This window comes from Pogona vitticeps, chromosome 5 (assembly GCF_051106095.1).
Source record: "Pogona vitticeps strain Pit_001003342236 chromosome 5, PviZW2.1, whole genome shotgun sequence".
In the NCBI taxonomy this organism is placed as follows: domain Eukaryota; kingdom Metazoa; phylum Chordata; class Lepidosauria; order Squamata; family Agamidae; genus Pogona; species Pogona vitticeps.
In genome coordinates this window covers 132,230,707-132,246,396 of record NC_135787.1, presented here as the reverse complement: position 1 = coordinate 132,246,396, position 15,690 = coordinate 132,230,707, and the positions used below count along the sequence as shown (strand labels likewise).

Genomic DNA, 15,690 nt, shown 5'->3' with positions numbered 1-15,690 from the left:
GTTAGCAGCCTGTGTACCACCATGGATAGAAAAGTATCTGCAGCCTTCAGAACTTTGCGCCATTAACAGAAATGTTTGCTGAAAAATAACTGTTTCTGCAAAACCAGTAAATTATAATTAACTTTTTCAGACTGACAATGTGTGGGGTGGGGGAATAACAGCAGTTGTTTTCTCACTACTTGCAGCTGAGGGCCCTGTGTACCATAAGTGGGACCTATAGACATGTGGCTCAATTTTTACAAAATTACTGTTTCACTCTAATCAGCCAATGCACAAGGGCCAGTTTTTCATTAAGGGCCAAGGTGGATGTTCACCACAATTTGTTGTGGCTCTGATCTAAGTGCAGTTGAACAACTGTGTACCAATGCCAGACATCATTTATAGTACGGGTTTCCAAACAAGGGTTTCCAAACAATGGCAACAACAACAAAACACTTTGCAGAATTCTCTCTTCACAAATACCCTACCCCTATAGTGACAGACAGGTTTCAGCATTAGATCACTGTAGCTAACTGCAGAAATCAGTCTGTGCTTTTTTGTTATGTTCTTCCCATCTTTGATATTTATCCATATTCATCCCCTCCCAGTGCTACACATTACATACTGAAGTTGTTAAAAGGAACTTTTGTTCTGTCTCTGCGAACACTCAATCTCTTAAAATCTTTTTTCCCCCTCCTTTTCTCTTTCTCCCTCTCCCTCTCTCTTTCTCTTTTTCTCTTTCTCTCTTTCTCCCCAGGACGGGACACTAATGTGTTAGTCTACATTAAAAGGAGACTGGCTATGTGTGCAAGAAAGCTGGGGAGGACCAGGGAAGCTGTGAAAATGATGAGAGATGTGAGTTTGGATTTGTGTTAATAATTGTCTGTTACCCTGACGAGTCAAAGCACAGCCAGAACACTCATTTTGCCTGTTGACCAAGCACGAACCTCTACACCACAAACAATGAGAATGCCAATAGCTCATATCTTGTTTTCTTTTGGCAGGCCTTTCCACACATAACCTCCACCCCTCCTGCCTCAGAAGACATTCTTGGGGTTGTGTGCTTGATCTCTCTACTCCTCTCTTATTCCTCTCCCACCCTTTCGTGGCATGCAGAAGTTAACATCTAAGCAGGAAGACCTCCCTATTATTTAAATAATTGGGTTTTTATTATAATTGTTTATTTATTGAAAATATTTTTACCCTGCCTTTCTCCTTGAAAAAGGACCCAAGGCGGCTTACAACACTTTAAAAACATAATGCAAAACTAATGTAATTAAAGTATACAGTACTAAGAGGATCAAACAAATACCATAGTTAAAAAATAGTAGACGAGAGCAACACAAAAACACATTTAAAGCAGTAAGGTACAACAATCCAGTTAAAAGCCCTACCCAGGCAGCCAGTCACTAAGGGAAAGTTTGCCTTATCTTACATAGCAAATCCTACTTCCTCTAATGCAGGGGTCCAGATGTATCTCTCAGCCCCCCTGGGGCCCCCAGCAACCTCGACACCCCTGTTTGTTTTCATCCCAACAAAGTACCCAGTATGGGGCATGGTAGACAATTTTGCTATGTCTGGGGCCCCGTGGCCTTCCCATTAAAAAAATTTGGCCACTAGAAGGCATGAAGTTTTTAAAAAAAATTAAAAGAGGCTTTTCAAAAGTAAAATTTTGTGGGATGAGGGGAGTGTAGGAGTAGGTGCAGCTCTCCAGCGTCCAGGGTGGACATGCGAAAGTGGCCTGTCCCTGCTTTCATGGATTTTATTATTGGAGTCTGGAGGAAGGCTGTGAAAAGCTGAGGACCTCATCATATCTTAACATGTACCTGGAGCTGGTGTGAGGGATACCCACCAAATAAGGGTTGTATTTATTTTCTGTGTTTTCTATCTCAGAGTAAATGAAATGTGACAAAATTAAAACTAATACAATAACTTTATTATTTCCATAGTGCTAGGTAAGAAACTGAACCAGCTTCCCACAGAAATGTTACTTTTCTTACTACACCTCTCACAGTCTTCCAGCTAACCATGGAGATGCGGGAGTTGCAGTCTAAAAAATAACATTTCTAAGCTGTATCCTGAGGGCTAGAGAAATGATAACACTGTAATATAACGTAATGTAATGGATTTAATTCGAAATCTTTAAATGAACATTTTCACTTGATGGAACATGGAGTTGTATCAGACAGATCATATATCTACAGTTAACCTGTTGATGTTTCAACTTCCCATCTCTAGACCCTTCTCCACTAATCCCAGTTGCTGCCTCAGCTTGGGTTGGCACATTTATTTACAATTTTTGTTATGGTGCATACCATGCATACGTAGAGTTATATTTCAGCCAGAAATGAGGTGGGGTGGGGAATCATACAAGGTGATAGGCTGGTCTGTCTCCATCACATGGGCACACCTACTTCACATTTTGTTAGCTCACCCTCCCCAGAAGCTGCCATTTCACTCCTGTCATGGTGAAGCTGATGACTATTGTGCTTCCCTCAAATGGAACAGTGTTCCCAAGATCATGGTCCCGTTGGGTGGCCCTTAATGAAGCAAGTGTGCCTGTGTGAAGGAATTTCTCTTCCTGCACTGAGAATCGGGGCAGGCAACGGAGCCCATAGACAATCTGATGGAACGTTAGCATTCTAGATTGCCTTGATGTGGCTCATAACCTTTTTTGTAATTTATGGAACTATAAAACATACAGAGTAGATGCTGTGAGTGTCCTTTAAAGATTGAAGAAAGGTTTGTATCCTGAACATACACACTCTCCCAGACAACAAAATGGAAGCTTTTAGATGTGAGTAGTGACATCTCCTGGGAAAGAAGAGAGGGATTCAGCTAGTAGTTGGTTTCTGAGAAATGAAAAATAGCTAGAAAGTAGAATATGGATTCTGTGAAAAGCCTGCAGGGTTTGTTTAAGAGCTTCTGGAACACACATTGCAAATACGATCAATATATGTATACACTTGATTTCACCAGGGTTCTCCCCCCCCGCCCCATTTTCCAGTATTAAGATAATAGGCTAAACTGCAGTTTTTATGTGGATACAAATCTGTGTTTTTAACAACGTTCTTTTTCTTGCCAGACTTTACCCCATTTTAGCTAATCATGTTCCATACTCCCCTTCTCACAATGTTACTATACCCTAACGCTCCTTCACGCATGATACACTCAACGGCTGGTCCTAGTGCTGACAATCTGTTCTTACTTTGCTAAAAAAAAATAAAAATAAAATCTTAAGCGAAAATGACATGGAGACAGAGTTCCTTCCTATAATCACTTATTGGCATTAAGCATGAGGTTTTTGTTCAACAGCTGACAATCTCTCTCCTTCTAATATATGCCCATGTGTATGCACCTCCATTATTTCTGCCAGTCTTATGTGTGAAGTGTGTGTACATACTGAATGTACATACAGGCTTCCTGTGTTTCCTGCCAAACCTGGGGTTCACTTCCCCATCCTTGTGTAGGTCAACCTACACTGCTTTGTTGTTTCAAATATGGCTTTAATAAGGCTGAAGTCCTTCGACTCTGTCACAGCAGCTACTTCCTGCTCTCCGAATGGGTTCCATGGAATAGCGCAGGAATATAATGCAACTCCCCGTGTGATGTGGTAGACAGAGTAGAAGTCTCATCTTACCTGCTTCTTTCCCAGCTGTATCCTGTGTGACAGCTGAGGTTGTCCATCCTTTAGTTATGCTCCTGAATGGCAGCAGCATAGAGACGGTGGCAGTAGCAATAGAACAAACCTCTACTGCTATCAAGCTGTAAACAAATCTGTATCATCCCCAAGCACTGGAGATCTGATTCTGTTGACCCACCACAAGCATCTGCATACTCACACCACAATCATCCCCCTCCCACACGCATACAAAAGGAAAAACCTAAAGAAAAATACAGTACACATAAAACTTTCTTACTATGGATAGAAAAGTAAATAGCACATTGTTTCCTTTTGATTTGATAGATGGTTGTAGTGATGAGTCCTCTAGGGAGGAATTTCTGGCAGCTTCCTTCTTATGGCGGTATTCCAGCCACATTGCTTTCCCTCCTGCTGCTACCCCACCTCTTTGCGATCCAATTCAAATGGTTCCGAAAAAAATAATTTCACTTGAGGAGGGGAAAAAAAAGATATTTGGCAGCAGCATATAGAAGGTCCCTTAAGAGTTCACTCTTGGTCTGCCCCATGCTCTTTACTGGATTGCATTTATTCTGAGAGCAAAGGGATAGATACTTTCACAGTTGCAGCCCAAATTGATTGAAGTCAGGACTGTTTGAAAAAGAACCCATTCCTGATGGAATTATTGTTGAGACGCACGTCTCACAGTCTAGACAGGGCACCCGTCCGCACTGTCATCTTGTGTCCCCCCTGCTTTTTGCTTTGACAGAGTGTGTTACAAGGGGAGGGTGGCGTCAGTTGTTGTTCATCAGGAAGAAAGAAAATGGATCGGAATAAAAGAATGTGTTTGCAATTTGTTGCCAGTCGTCTTTTTGTTTTTTTGTTTTTTGCTGGCCCAGGAAATATTAGCCTACTAATGGTTATTTGTATGCACAACAGAATGCAAATAAATACCTTGATTCTATTATTTGTAACCTACGCTTTATGTGCATTAGACCATTTAACACTGAACTGAATTCTTATATTTACAATATACACTTGAGTCAGAGAAATGGCTTCCTCCTTCAGTTTAATAATAAACAAGGGCTTTCATGCAAAACACAGATGATGTATTAAAAGGAAATGGAGTATGTTACCACTTTCTCCTGTGCATAGAAATGTATTTAATTTTTATTTTCTGCACTCAGCCTATGGATTCGAGTGGCCCAGTTCTTCAGAGCTGGGCTGAAACTTCTGTTCCTTAGGCCCAGGGTCTGAGACATTGCCTGTTTTGAGCAGAATATAATTTAAGCTTTAGAACTTTCTTTATTTCCATGTTCCAGAATCAGCCTTGAAAAATTAGAAGCAATAATTAAAAAGTGTATTTGAGCACATTTAAATGCTTTCCTTTGCGCATAGTTAGTAAGATTAGTTCTTATGCATAAGGAAAAGGGCATAGCTTCCAGGCAGGATAGGGCCTTAAATGCTTACAGATAAGAGAGTTGTCACAGGACAATGCCACTAATTTGCAACATACTCTCATAAAATAAATATAATCTATTCAAACCAATTACTAAAGAAATTGAAAGCCCAAGGTTTCATACTTTCCTAAAATTTGCTAAAATATGACCATAGAAGCTGCTCATAGTTAGGGAAATGCAACTAATGTCATGTGATGGAGTTATCTTTCCATAGGGTTATTATCCTGAGTTGGGCCAGTTTAACCCTGCATGTTCCTTCTATGTTTTGATAATCATCCAATTTTTAAAATATCAGCCTGGTTCTATTTCTCGTTTTACTCATCTGCGTAATTGTGCAATTGGTTGGTTCATTTCATCCCCCTTAACTGTAATTTGGTGGGTTGAATTTATTCATTTGGGTAGGTTTTAACCCCAGAAGTTTTCCCCTGCCCCTCTGTTTCTTGCTTTTCTTCCTCTTTTGTAGACTGTGTGTGTGACTGAATGATTGTGGGATGTGGCATCAACTTACTTCTGATGTAAGGCATTGTACAAATTAATGTCTTACAAAGGTTCCTATAATTAAGAACCCTTCCCAGGTCTTAGGGACTGAAAGCTACAACCTCTTAACTTTTTTCTGGAAATATAGTCTTTTTTAGGAAACTGGATAGCTCAGTGGTTTAGGAATCTGGCTGTGGAGCCAGAAGTTGGGAGTTTGATTCCCCCCTGTGCCTCCTCTGACCAGAGCCAAGCTGTTCAGTCCCAAGATGCCCCTCAACGAAGGGAATGATAAATCACTTCTGAGTATTCGCTATCTGGAAAGCCCTGAAAAGAGTTGCCATAAGTCAGAATTGGCACCTTATTATTATTATGGTCTTTTCTACTGAATCATTTTCTCATAGCATGAGATTTAGTCATTTTAGCTTCTATTAAAAGTTCAGACTTGATTTGCTATAGGACTCGTGTACTTGTTTCTTTGGAAAATAAAATAAAAACTTTCCTGTAGCTTTTATTTTACTCCTTCTTTCCTCCAAATCTTGACGTTCAGTTCCAGAAATTGACACGTCTGTTTAAAATGTCAGGAATCTGTTTAAATTGATACACTTTGCCCACAGTTTTCAAGCATTGTGTCTTGCTTCTCTTTTATAGTCAGAGAATATTAGGGAACTACTCAGGCTCACCCCAACAGCACAAATAGCAGCAAATCATCAAGCAGTCCTAGGAATGCACCTTGCTATGCCACTGAACACAACACATACCGGTCAGTGTTCAGTGATGGGCAGTCAGCTTAGGCTGGTCCTCCCATGGCTCAAAGTGAAACAGCTGTCTCAAGTAACACATGCTAGCAGTAGTACAACTCAAGCATTTTGACTGAGTCTCCCTCCCATTTCCCTCTCTTGGAGGATAGAATAGTGTGTACCACAAAATAAAATCAGGGTTATTGATTTACTGATACAAATCATTTATCAATATAAATGACTAAGAGTGAGGCCAATTCTATGTCTCCCCTCCCTTAATGGCTTAAAGAGATCCTGTTGGGAGGGGAAATGTTCTTCCCACTGGAGCTTTGTGGCAAGGTGATGAAGTTATTTGGCCACTCTGTATGCATTCAGTATTGTGATTATAAGAGATGGGGCCTCTAATGTGTCTAGGGACCTTTTCCTAGCTCCTTTGCTTTGCTCCACCTTTGATTTTACTCCCCATGCACCCACATGTATCATACCCTCTTTAGGAATGTGTGGTGTGCTTACTGATACCAAAGGACTATCAGATGCCAGCTGCACCTGAAACCACTCGGCATAGGCAGAACCAAAGAAAGTACACATTATATTTCACACATGTCTAGACAGTTTAATGACCACACTTTAATTGGTAGTGTCCAACCATGTTGTGTTTGCACTGATGATTAGGAGGTCAGAACATCAGTAGCATAATTTAAGTAACTTATCCAGTCTCACATGCTTTGAAGAATCTTCAGACAGGTGTTCCAAAGCAGATCCCGTTCAACTGTGCACTCCTTGGATTATTCCATGAAGAGGTTTATCTAGAACTTGGTTTAGTGGAAGTTCCAATATGCACGTTGGTATAAATCCAGCCTAGCACTGCAGCATCACAAGGAGAGAATTCCTTTCCTTTCTGGCAGCAATCCTCGGAGAGCCCAAAAACCCACTCCAGAGGACTCCCTAGTTTTCTGAAGCAGATTTTTTTGGGGGGGAGTCACATTGGGAAGAGATTTGCCTTCTTTCCACTGTGCTCTTCTTTTCTGCTTGCAGAAGTGTAGCATTGGCTTCTTCCTTTGGCTTCTAAGCAGTCTAATCATCAAAACTGTGGTTCAATACATACTGTACTGTTGGATTCTTTTCTAACTTCAGATTACAAAGGGGATTTATTTCAGGTGACTACAAAGTGCTTTGTACCATGTACATTCAGCTTTACAGTAACTGTTGTTGTTGTTGTTGTTGCTGTTGTCAGATTTTTGAACAATTAGTTTATTGAAAGATGTTAGGCTAGCTGATTTTTCTGGGGTGCTTTCTCTGTACAAATTAGTCCTTTATCCAAGAATTCCAGACAACATTTGCCTAAAGAACGTGCCATTTAGAAAAAAAGAATCCATGTAAAGGTGACAAAGGTGTTTGTAATACAACTACAGTGGTGCCTCGCTTAACTATTGCCTCGTTTAGCGATGAATTCGCATAACGATGTGTTTTTTTAGAAAATAATATGCCCCGTATAACGATGTTTCCTATGGGTGATTTTCGCTTAGCGAAGTTTGGGACCATGCTTCGCATAACGAATGCGATTTTAGGTCCCCTGCTTCACTTAACGATGTTTCTTTTTTCATTTAAAAAGGTGTCTTAGAAGGGCCAAAAACGGTTCTAAATGCTTGGATTCGTTAGAGGACCCCCTAAGCCATGTGCAAACCTGATTTGGCTTTGATCTGACTTTTCGTTAATTTATGGTTAATTTTTTTTTCCGGCCCATAGGAATCAATGGACCTGTCAAAATCTGACAGCTCCATGTTTTCCTATGGGGGAGAAAACAATTCGCCATAAATTAACGAAAGTTCAGATCAAAGCCAAATCAGGTTTGCACACGACTTAGGGGGTCCTCTAACGAACCCAAGCATTTAGAACAGTTGCTGAGTCTTCGCTAATTTTTTGTGAATTTTTTCTTCCCCCATAGGAAATAATGGAGCTGTCAGATTTTGACAGCTGTCAAAAGTTGGGGGGAAAAAATTCACCATTAATTAACGAAAAGTCAGATCAAAGCCAAATTAACTTTTGCATCCGTTTTAGAGGGTGCAGAAGCTAATCCAAGCATTTAAAACCATTTTTGACCCTTTTATGACACACTTAATTTTGCAAAAATTGACTTCGCAAAGCCATTGGAATGTATTGAGTCAGCTACAATACATTCCAATGGAGGAAACATTGTATCGTATAACGATGTTTCCTATGGGTTTTTTTGCTTAAGGACGGCAATCCGTGCCTATTGGAACGGATTAACCGGTTTCCAATGCATTCCTATGGAAAATGGTGTTTCGCATAACGATGTTTCGCATAACGTTTTTTTTTTGAACCAATTAAAATCATTATGCGAGGCACCACTGTATTACTCAGTTTGCCTTATGATAAAGCAAACAGAAGACACTTAGATTACAAACATAATTGTTTCTATCAAGGAATTCTACTGGAAGTTTTTTGATATGAACAACCAGAATCTTCAGAGAGTCCCCAAAGCAGCTCTCTGAATTTTTTTTAAAAAGAGGGGGGAGGACCAGTAATTTAAAACTGATTTCACCTAAGTGCTACAAGATTTTATGCAAAATCTAAGCCTTTCCCCTCTTTTCTTTTAGTTAATGAAGGAATTCCCTCTTCTTAGCATGTTCAACATCCATGAAAATTTGCTAGAAGCTCTGCTGGAGTTACAGGCATATGCAGATGTTCAGGCAGTTTTAGCAAAATATGACGGTGAGTATAAGCATCTCTTTCCATACATTTGCTTCCTCTTTCTCCCTCTCCCTCTCCTTCTCTCTCTCTCTCCCCCTCTCCCCTTCTCTCCCCCTCTCTCCATCTCTCTGGATTGAGAGAATATACAGTAGTTACTTTTATTGGAGAAGGTATCTTTATATCGCATGAATTTCTTAAAAGTTCTAAGATTGTATTTATTTATTAATTTATTTACATTATGTTTACCCTGCCTTTCTCCTTAAAAAGGACCGAAGCCGTTTAACATCATTCGATACATGTAAAATAGTTTTTTTCTGGATCTTTTTCCTTTAATAATTTTTATATTTTCACACCATGGATAAATGAAACTGTGGATACTTGTCCCATGGATACGGGGATCCTACTGTGTACAAATACTAAAAAGGGATCAAACAAATAGTACTGTACTACACTTAAAGACAGTAAACAAAAGGAACACTTAAAGACATTCAAAGCAGTAAGGCACAACAGGCTATTTAAAAAAACCCACTCAGGAAGCCAGTCACTAAGGGAAAGCTTGCTTGAAAAGAAAGGTCTTTGTTTGCAGAAGGAGAGCAAAGATGGGCCTAATGAACTGGCTTCATGTGGGAGGGAGTTCCAAAGTCTGGGAGCAGCAACAGAGAAGGCCCTCTCATGTGTCCCCACCAAACACACCTGTGAAGCCTGCATATATTCACAAGCTTTCATCTAATTAACTCCATGTTGTCCATGACATTTAACTTTCTTGCTTTTATGGCAATGCAAGAAGATCAGTTCATAGACAGGCACATAAAGATACTTTCTTTCCTCGCTCATTATTCTTTTTTCCCCCTTAACTCCTGTATAAACTAGCACAGTGGTTCTTAACCTTGGGTTACTCAGGTGTTTTTTGACTGCAACTCCCAGAAGCCTTCACCACCAGCTGTGCTGGCTGGGGTTTCTGGGAGTTGCAGTTCAAACACACCTGAGTAACCCAAGGTTAAGAACCACTGAACTAGCAGATATAAAATGTTTCCAGTCAGTGAGACACCTCTATTTTATTTTATTTGTCTCCTGTCTTTCTTCCCTGAAGGAGCCAAGTTTCTCAAACCAGGCTCAGCTAAAACACAATACAGTACAATATGAAAACAGTGTTCAATAAGTTGTCCTGTTAAAACAAATACACCATCCAGTTTCAAACCATTTTAAACCAAATTAGACCCATTAAAAACAATATAACAATTGCAAAACAACACCTGTCATTAAACAGTTGTGACCAGTGTCCAAAGGCTTGTCTATATTAAAAATGTCTTTGCCTGGTGGCAGAAGGATAGTGGGGGAGACAAGACTAACGTTCCTGAAAAAGGAGTCCATAGTCTGGGAGCAGTTGCCTGAGGGCCTTGCTAGGTGGCCGCTCCCCTTGTCTCCTTTTTTTAAAATTTATTTTATTTATTTCTATAACTATAACAAAGGCAAAATCATATACATAAAACATATAAACTCAAATACAATAACTGTGTTCCCCACCACCAAATACGGGACCTCTTGCCATATTCTTCTTCTTCTTCTTCTTCTTCTTCTTCTTCTTCTTCTTCTTCTTCTTCTTCTTCTTCTTCTTCTTCTTCTTCTTCTTCTTCTTCTTCTTCTTCTTCTTCTTCTTCTTCTTCTTCTTCTTCTTCTCCTCTTGTCTCCTGATGTGAACCTTTCACTTTAAATGTGGTGTGTGTGAAATCAGAAGGGGTGCTGCTTTTTCTGTCTCTTTCGATTTGGCAATGGTCCTGTTTGTGTTGAGTGGTCTCCAGAAGAGTCACGGAGTTTAGGGCAGGAGTGGAAGAGAGGATCATGCACCAGGCCAAACCAGAGCACGTTTTCCAATGAGTCATATTTTATCAATGGAGATGGGGGTGTTTGTAGCCATATATGAATATCTCACCGATCCACCACGGACATGGTCCATACAATTCTACCAATGGATCCACGCCGCACGATCCACTCACCACTCTTTGACCTTGCAGCGAGGCTTGCCCTCCCGTCTCCTGCTAGGACTGGCAAGTGGATCATGCGCCGCGGATCCATTGGTAGAATTGTGTGGACCGCGTCGGATCGGTGAGTGGACCATCCGGCCCCATGGGGCTGGGCCCTCATTAACGCCACCTGTACAGGGACATTCATATACAAATACGAATATACCCATCTCTATTTATGAGCCTCATGACACAGTGATAAACTTCTGTACTGTAGCCAAACTCTGCTCAATCCCAGGTAGCCAGGCTCAAGGTTCACTCAGCCTTCCATTCTTGTGAGGTTAGTAGAATGAGTACCCAGCTCACCGGGGGTGTTTGTGTTATAATGTGTAGCCTGCATAATTAACTTGTAAATCACCCAGAGAGTGGTTTAAGCACTGTGGGGTGGTATATAAGCAGAATGCTTTGCTTTTATCATTGCAGGCTCTGAAACTACAGAGAGGCAGGAACATAACTTTGCTTCTGGCCTTGACAGCTGCTCCTCCTGCTGGCTAACTTCTTCTGTGGCTGGCTTGTTTTAGGAGGATGTTCACAATATGCCCAATCATTTTAACTAGACAATCTTCCCCTTTATTATTAACTACATGTATAAATATTGTAAATAAATAAGTTTATTGGGTGGTATAATATCTTGTTTGCAGTTTTCTGGTATGTCTTTTGGATTTCTGCTCTGCATCTGATGTAAAAAAATAATGATGTCTCTTGGCAACAGTGCCTGTCTTTCCACTAAAGATATTTTCTTTTCCATTTTCTATAGCTGTAGATATATACAGTCCTGTTGCCAGGTGTGCAATAGAAAACAGCAATCTAATGATACACCATTTGTTTAAAAAGGGGGCATTTGATTGGTTTTTCTTTGAGAAGTGCAATAGGTGGAGTAAAAAAAGTTGTCTCTGTGTTTTATATTTCAGCGTAGCTCATGACACTTGATGCTAGTGAGCTGGAAGTCCAAACAGCAGCAATTTGTGACCCTCACCTATTTGCATTAGTTGCATTCTACCAAGTGCTTATTATTAACATGTCCCATGTAATTGTCTTCGTAATTACTTAAGGGAACTGCACAGCAGAGCTTCTGGGTGTTTTCTCCTGCCATAGTCCTGACGGACCATCTCAGATAAGCTGGGACATCTGAGATCATTATCTACCTTCTACGAAAACAGACAGAAACCATGATAAATGGAATTGCCAATATCTAGTTGCTCAATGAATATTCCAGAAGCCTTGGCTTATTAATAGAGGTTTTAAATTATAAGCATCCCTTTTGCTGGAACCATGCCAAGACGTTTTCAATAGACCAGAAGGATTTCTGGCTATGGGGTCCAATGTAGTAGTAGTAGTACTTTATTACGGTCAAAGACCAGTAAAACCAAAACAATATAAAATAGATACATACAATTATTGTTTCAGGCAGGATAATAAAATTCCATTAAAACATGATAAAACAACCCCTTCTTTCCAATTAATAACATCATATATCCTTAATATTGGTAAAACTTCAGGCAGTGTTATAGCCTTTTGGGCCATAAGCCCTTTATGATGACCTGGCATGGGCAAGATGCTTAGAACTGAGGCATCTATGCAGATACTGTCAACACTATTGACATCTGGGTTAAAAAGAGTTATCTCTGCTGTAGCAGTTGTTGCTGTTGTTCCAATCAGGTTTGGCTGATGGGACTCTTGTGCAGAAGAAATGTGCTGTCCACAGGGTTCGTAATAAATGGAAACATCCCTGGATCTCAGGCCTTACTGTAGCATTATTATTTTTTGTTCAGCTTTAGTAGGATTTAATGTTTCTTTCTCTTTACCCATAACCATATTTAAATCCCCTGCCATTATTACAAACCCCTTTCTTATCTCTTCCAAGCCTTTAAACATTTTCTTTAAAAAACACTAAGAACCAGGAGAAGGCTGTGTGGTCCCCAAGATTACACAGATGCAAAAATTGGTGATGCCTTTTATCGGACCACTAAAAAGATTAAACAAAATTGCAAGCTTTCATGGATGAAATCCACCTCCTCAGGCTAAGCACACCTCTAGATAATGCAGAAAAACTGTAGACAAGAGTCCAAAAAATTGATGTTACATATCTGTGAAGGATGGATGACGAAGTTTATATATATAGGGTTTGCTATTATCCTCAGCGTCTTGATCCCCCACAGATACTGCAGTCCTACTGCATTTTTTGCTTGCTTTTTTTTAAAAAAAATCCACCATAGTCTATATACATATATGAACCATGTGCTTTTCATTTTTGCTTTCTTTGCCACAGATATAAGTTTACCGAAATCTGCAACAATATGCTACACAGCCGCACTTCTCAAAGCCAGAGCCGTCTCTGACAAGTAAGTCTAGAGGAACCTCTGTCTGTACATTTGGGTAATGTGTAACATTTATTAATTTCTTTTTAATTGCTGGAGAACTGTTCACTCTTGCATGAATGTGTTTGGTCTTGCTATAAATCTGCAACATATACTTATTGACCAAAAAAACTGTTTTCTTTATTTGATTTTTGCATAATGAAGGTCATTTGAGCATCACCGTGGTCTAAGGTGCAAATGGCAGCAATATTCGGGTATTGGAAAGCAAACACAGCAGGGAGGTGGCATTTCATTCGCTCCCTTTCCTCTTGTGTGCCAGAAAATGAAAATATGATCAATGCAGAAATGCCATTGTATCTTTACCAGCAGAACGATAAGTGTGTGTTGGGGGGTGGAGGAGTTGATGATTTCTTTGAGGCAGAGAAATACCAAGCATTTACTGTATAAAAGTTCTTGGCAGGCAAGCAGTACACGATCATCATGGCCTGGAAGGAGCAGCTCCCCAGAGTGTGGAGCATTCTTGTTTTCCTCCAGTTCAAGTTGAGGAGTAATGTAGGAAATCCCCTCCCCCCGTGTGCGGGAAACCTCCGCAATGTACAGAGATGGGCTCTTAGGAGCCAGGCTCTGCTCCAAGGTGGAAAAGCCCAATTCCTGAGCAGAAAGGAATCGCATCATGCACGTGTGGCTGGGGTTCAGAGTGTGGCCTGAAGAATGGGGAGCAAGCAGCACGGGAAAGCCTGCTTTCCTTCCTGCTTTTTCTTTTTTTTTTGCAGAGAGTTTTGCTATTAAGAGTGTGATGTGCACTTCAAGACCTGAGTAATTTTATTTTTCTTTCATTCTTTTTGTCCTGTAGATCGCCAGTACCAACTGCAACATCTTTCCTCCCTACACAGCGACTCCAGCTTGGGAGGGCAGGGCTAGGTTTGTCACAGCTTTCCCTGTGGTGTCTGCCTGCCAAGTACAGCTATGGAGTTAGCCGTGGGGTGTGAGGTGAGAAAGAGATTGCATGGTCTGGGTATTTCCTCCCCGCTTCTTCCATTCACTGGGGCAGACGATATTTGCCCGCAGTAGGGGCACATCACCAGGGAGAAGTGCAGCTGAAAGCAGATCTCCTGCACCAGGCTCTTGTCTCAACCTGTCCCAGTGGCACTGGGTTGAGAAACCCCTCTGAACCCTTCCCAAAATGTAATTTCAAAGAGATCAAAACAAAACGAAAACACCCCACTCTTGATCAGCTCCAGGCATTTTTTTTCTCCTTCTTTCTCCCTCCCTTCTGAGGTTCTGGTCCTGATTTTGAAATAAAACCTAAACAAACTTAGATTAGCAGAGAGTTAAAATAAGGGAGAGAGAAAAAAGCGTGACTGTCTGAATATTTGTCATGACGGATGGCATAGGTGCTTTCGACTGCTGCTGGGTTTTGTCATTAAAAATCGTTGCGTAGTTTGGTTGTTCAGAATGTCCTTTTGCAGTGGACATTTTGGAGGAAGCTAAGGAAACTGGCTCAGGCTGGATCCACAAACCCCTGCTCCTTAGATCTTCCTTTTATCTGGCTTCCTGGTGCTGGCATTGACCTCTGTGCTTTTTTTCCCTTTCGTCTCCCTAGGTTTTCTCCTGAGGCAGCTTCAAGGCGAGGACTGAGTACGGCAGAGATGAATGCAGTAGAAGCTATTCACAGAGCAGTGGAATTTAACCCACATGTGCCAAAAGTAGGTTTTTAAAATTAATCTCTTCTAATTTTGGAAATAAGAAGCAAGATGTACTAGAATGCTGGGTTAAAAAGGAAGGAAGGAGGTTAAGGGCAGTGTCAGGTGGAGTGGAGTGCAGCGAGGCAGCAAATATTACTGCCTGGACAGATAAAATTAGAGCAAGGACTGCATCCTGGCCGTGGGACCTCGGCTTCCTCTCACGGACTGCATTGCCTTGAGAAAAGGGAGCCTCTCTTGCATCAAATATGTTTAATAAAACTCAAGAGTTACAAGCAGAATTGCAGTAACGACCTTAGTGACAGAACCTTCGTGCTGCCCCTCTGCTAAAAAAGAACTTCACTAGCTTACGCAACAGAAGGTGTGGGGAAAAGGTGAGGACATGGTCCCCTCTACGGGCTCCATCAGACCCAGAAATTGTGAGAAGAAAGCATCTTTTAAAGTGTGTGTGTGTGGGAAACAATAGAAGCACCCTTTCAGTTTATGAGGTTTCTTTTTGCGGGGGGGGGGGCTGCAAGGTAACAGAGATGCCCCTGAGGGCCACATGCAGCCCATGGTCTACAATTTGCCCACAGCTGCTCTACAGCATGACTTGAAAGGAATTTATCCTTACTTCAGACTTCTGTCATGGTCTTTTCTCCATGCTATTTCTCATTGGTTATTC

General features: G+C 40.9%; 1 protein-coding gene across 9 annotated transcripts in view; it reads left to right on the top strand.

Annotated features, from left to right (window-relative positions):
• Positions 1-15,690, top strand: part of ST7 (suppression of tumorigenicity 7) — a 139,982-nt gene that overhangs the window by 113,163 nt on the left and 11,129 nt on the right. For all 9 annotated transcript variants that reach the window (XR_013536955.1, XM_020789704.3, XM_020789703.3 and 6 more), the window contains exons 8-11: positions 737-834; positions 8,891-9,005; positions 13,275-13,347; positions 14,927-15,029. Coding sequence is in view for 8 of the 9 variants with exons in the window: in XM_020789704.3 (XP_020645363.1) it covers positions 737-834; positions 8,891-9,005; positions 13,275-13,347; positions 14,927-15,029 (389 nt within the window). In the remaining variant the exon portion in view is untranslated. The remainder of the gene's footprint in view (positions 1-736; positions 835-8,890; positions 9,006-13,274; positions 13,348-14,926; positions 15,030-15,690) is intronic.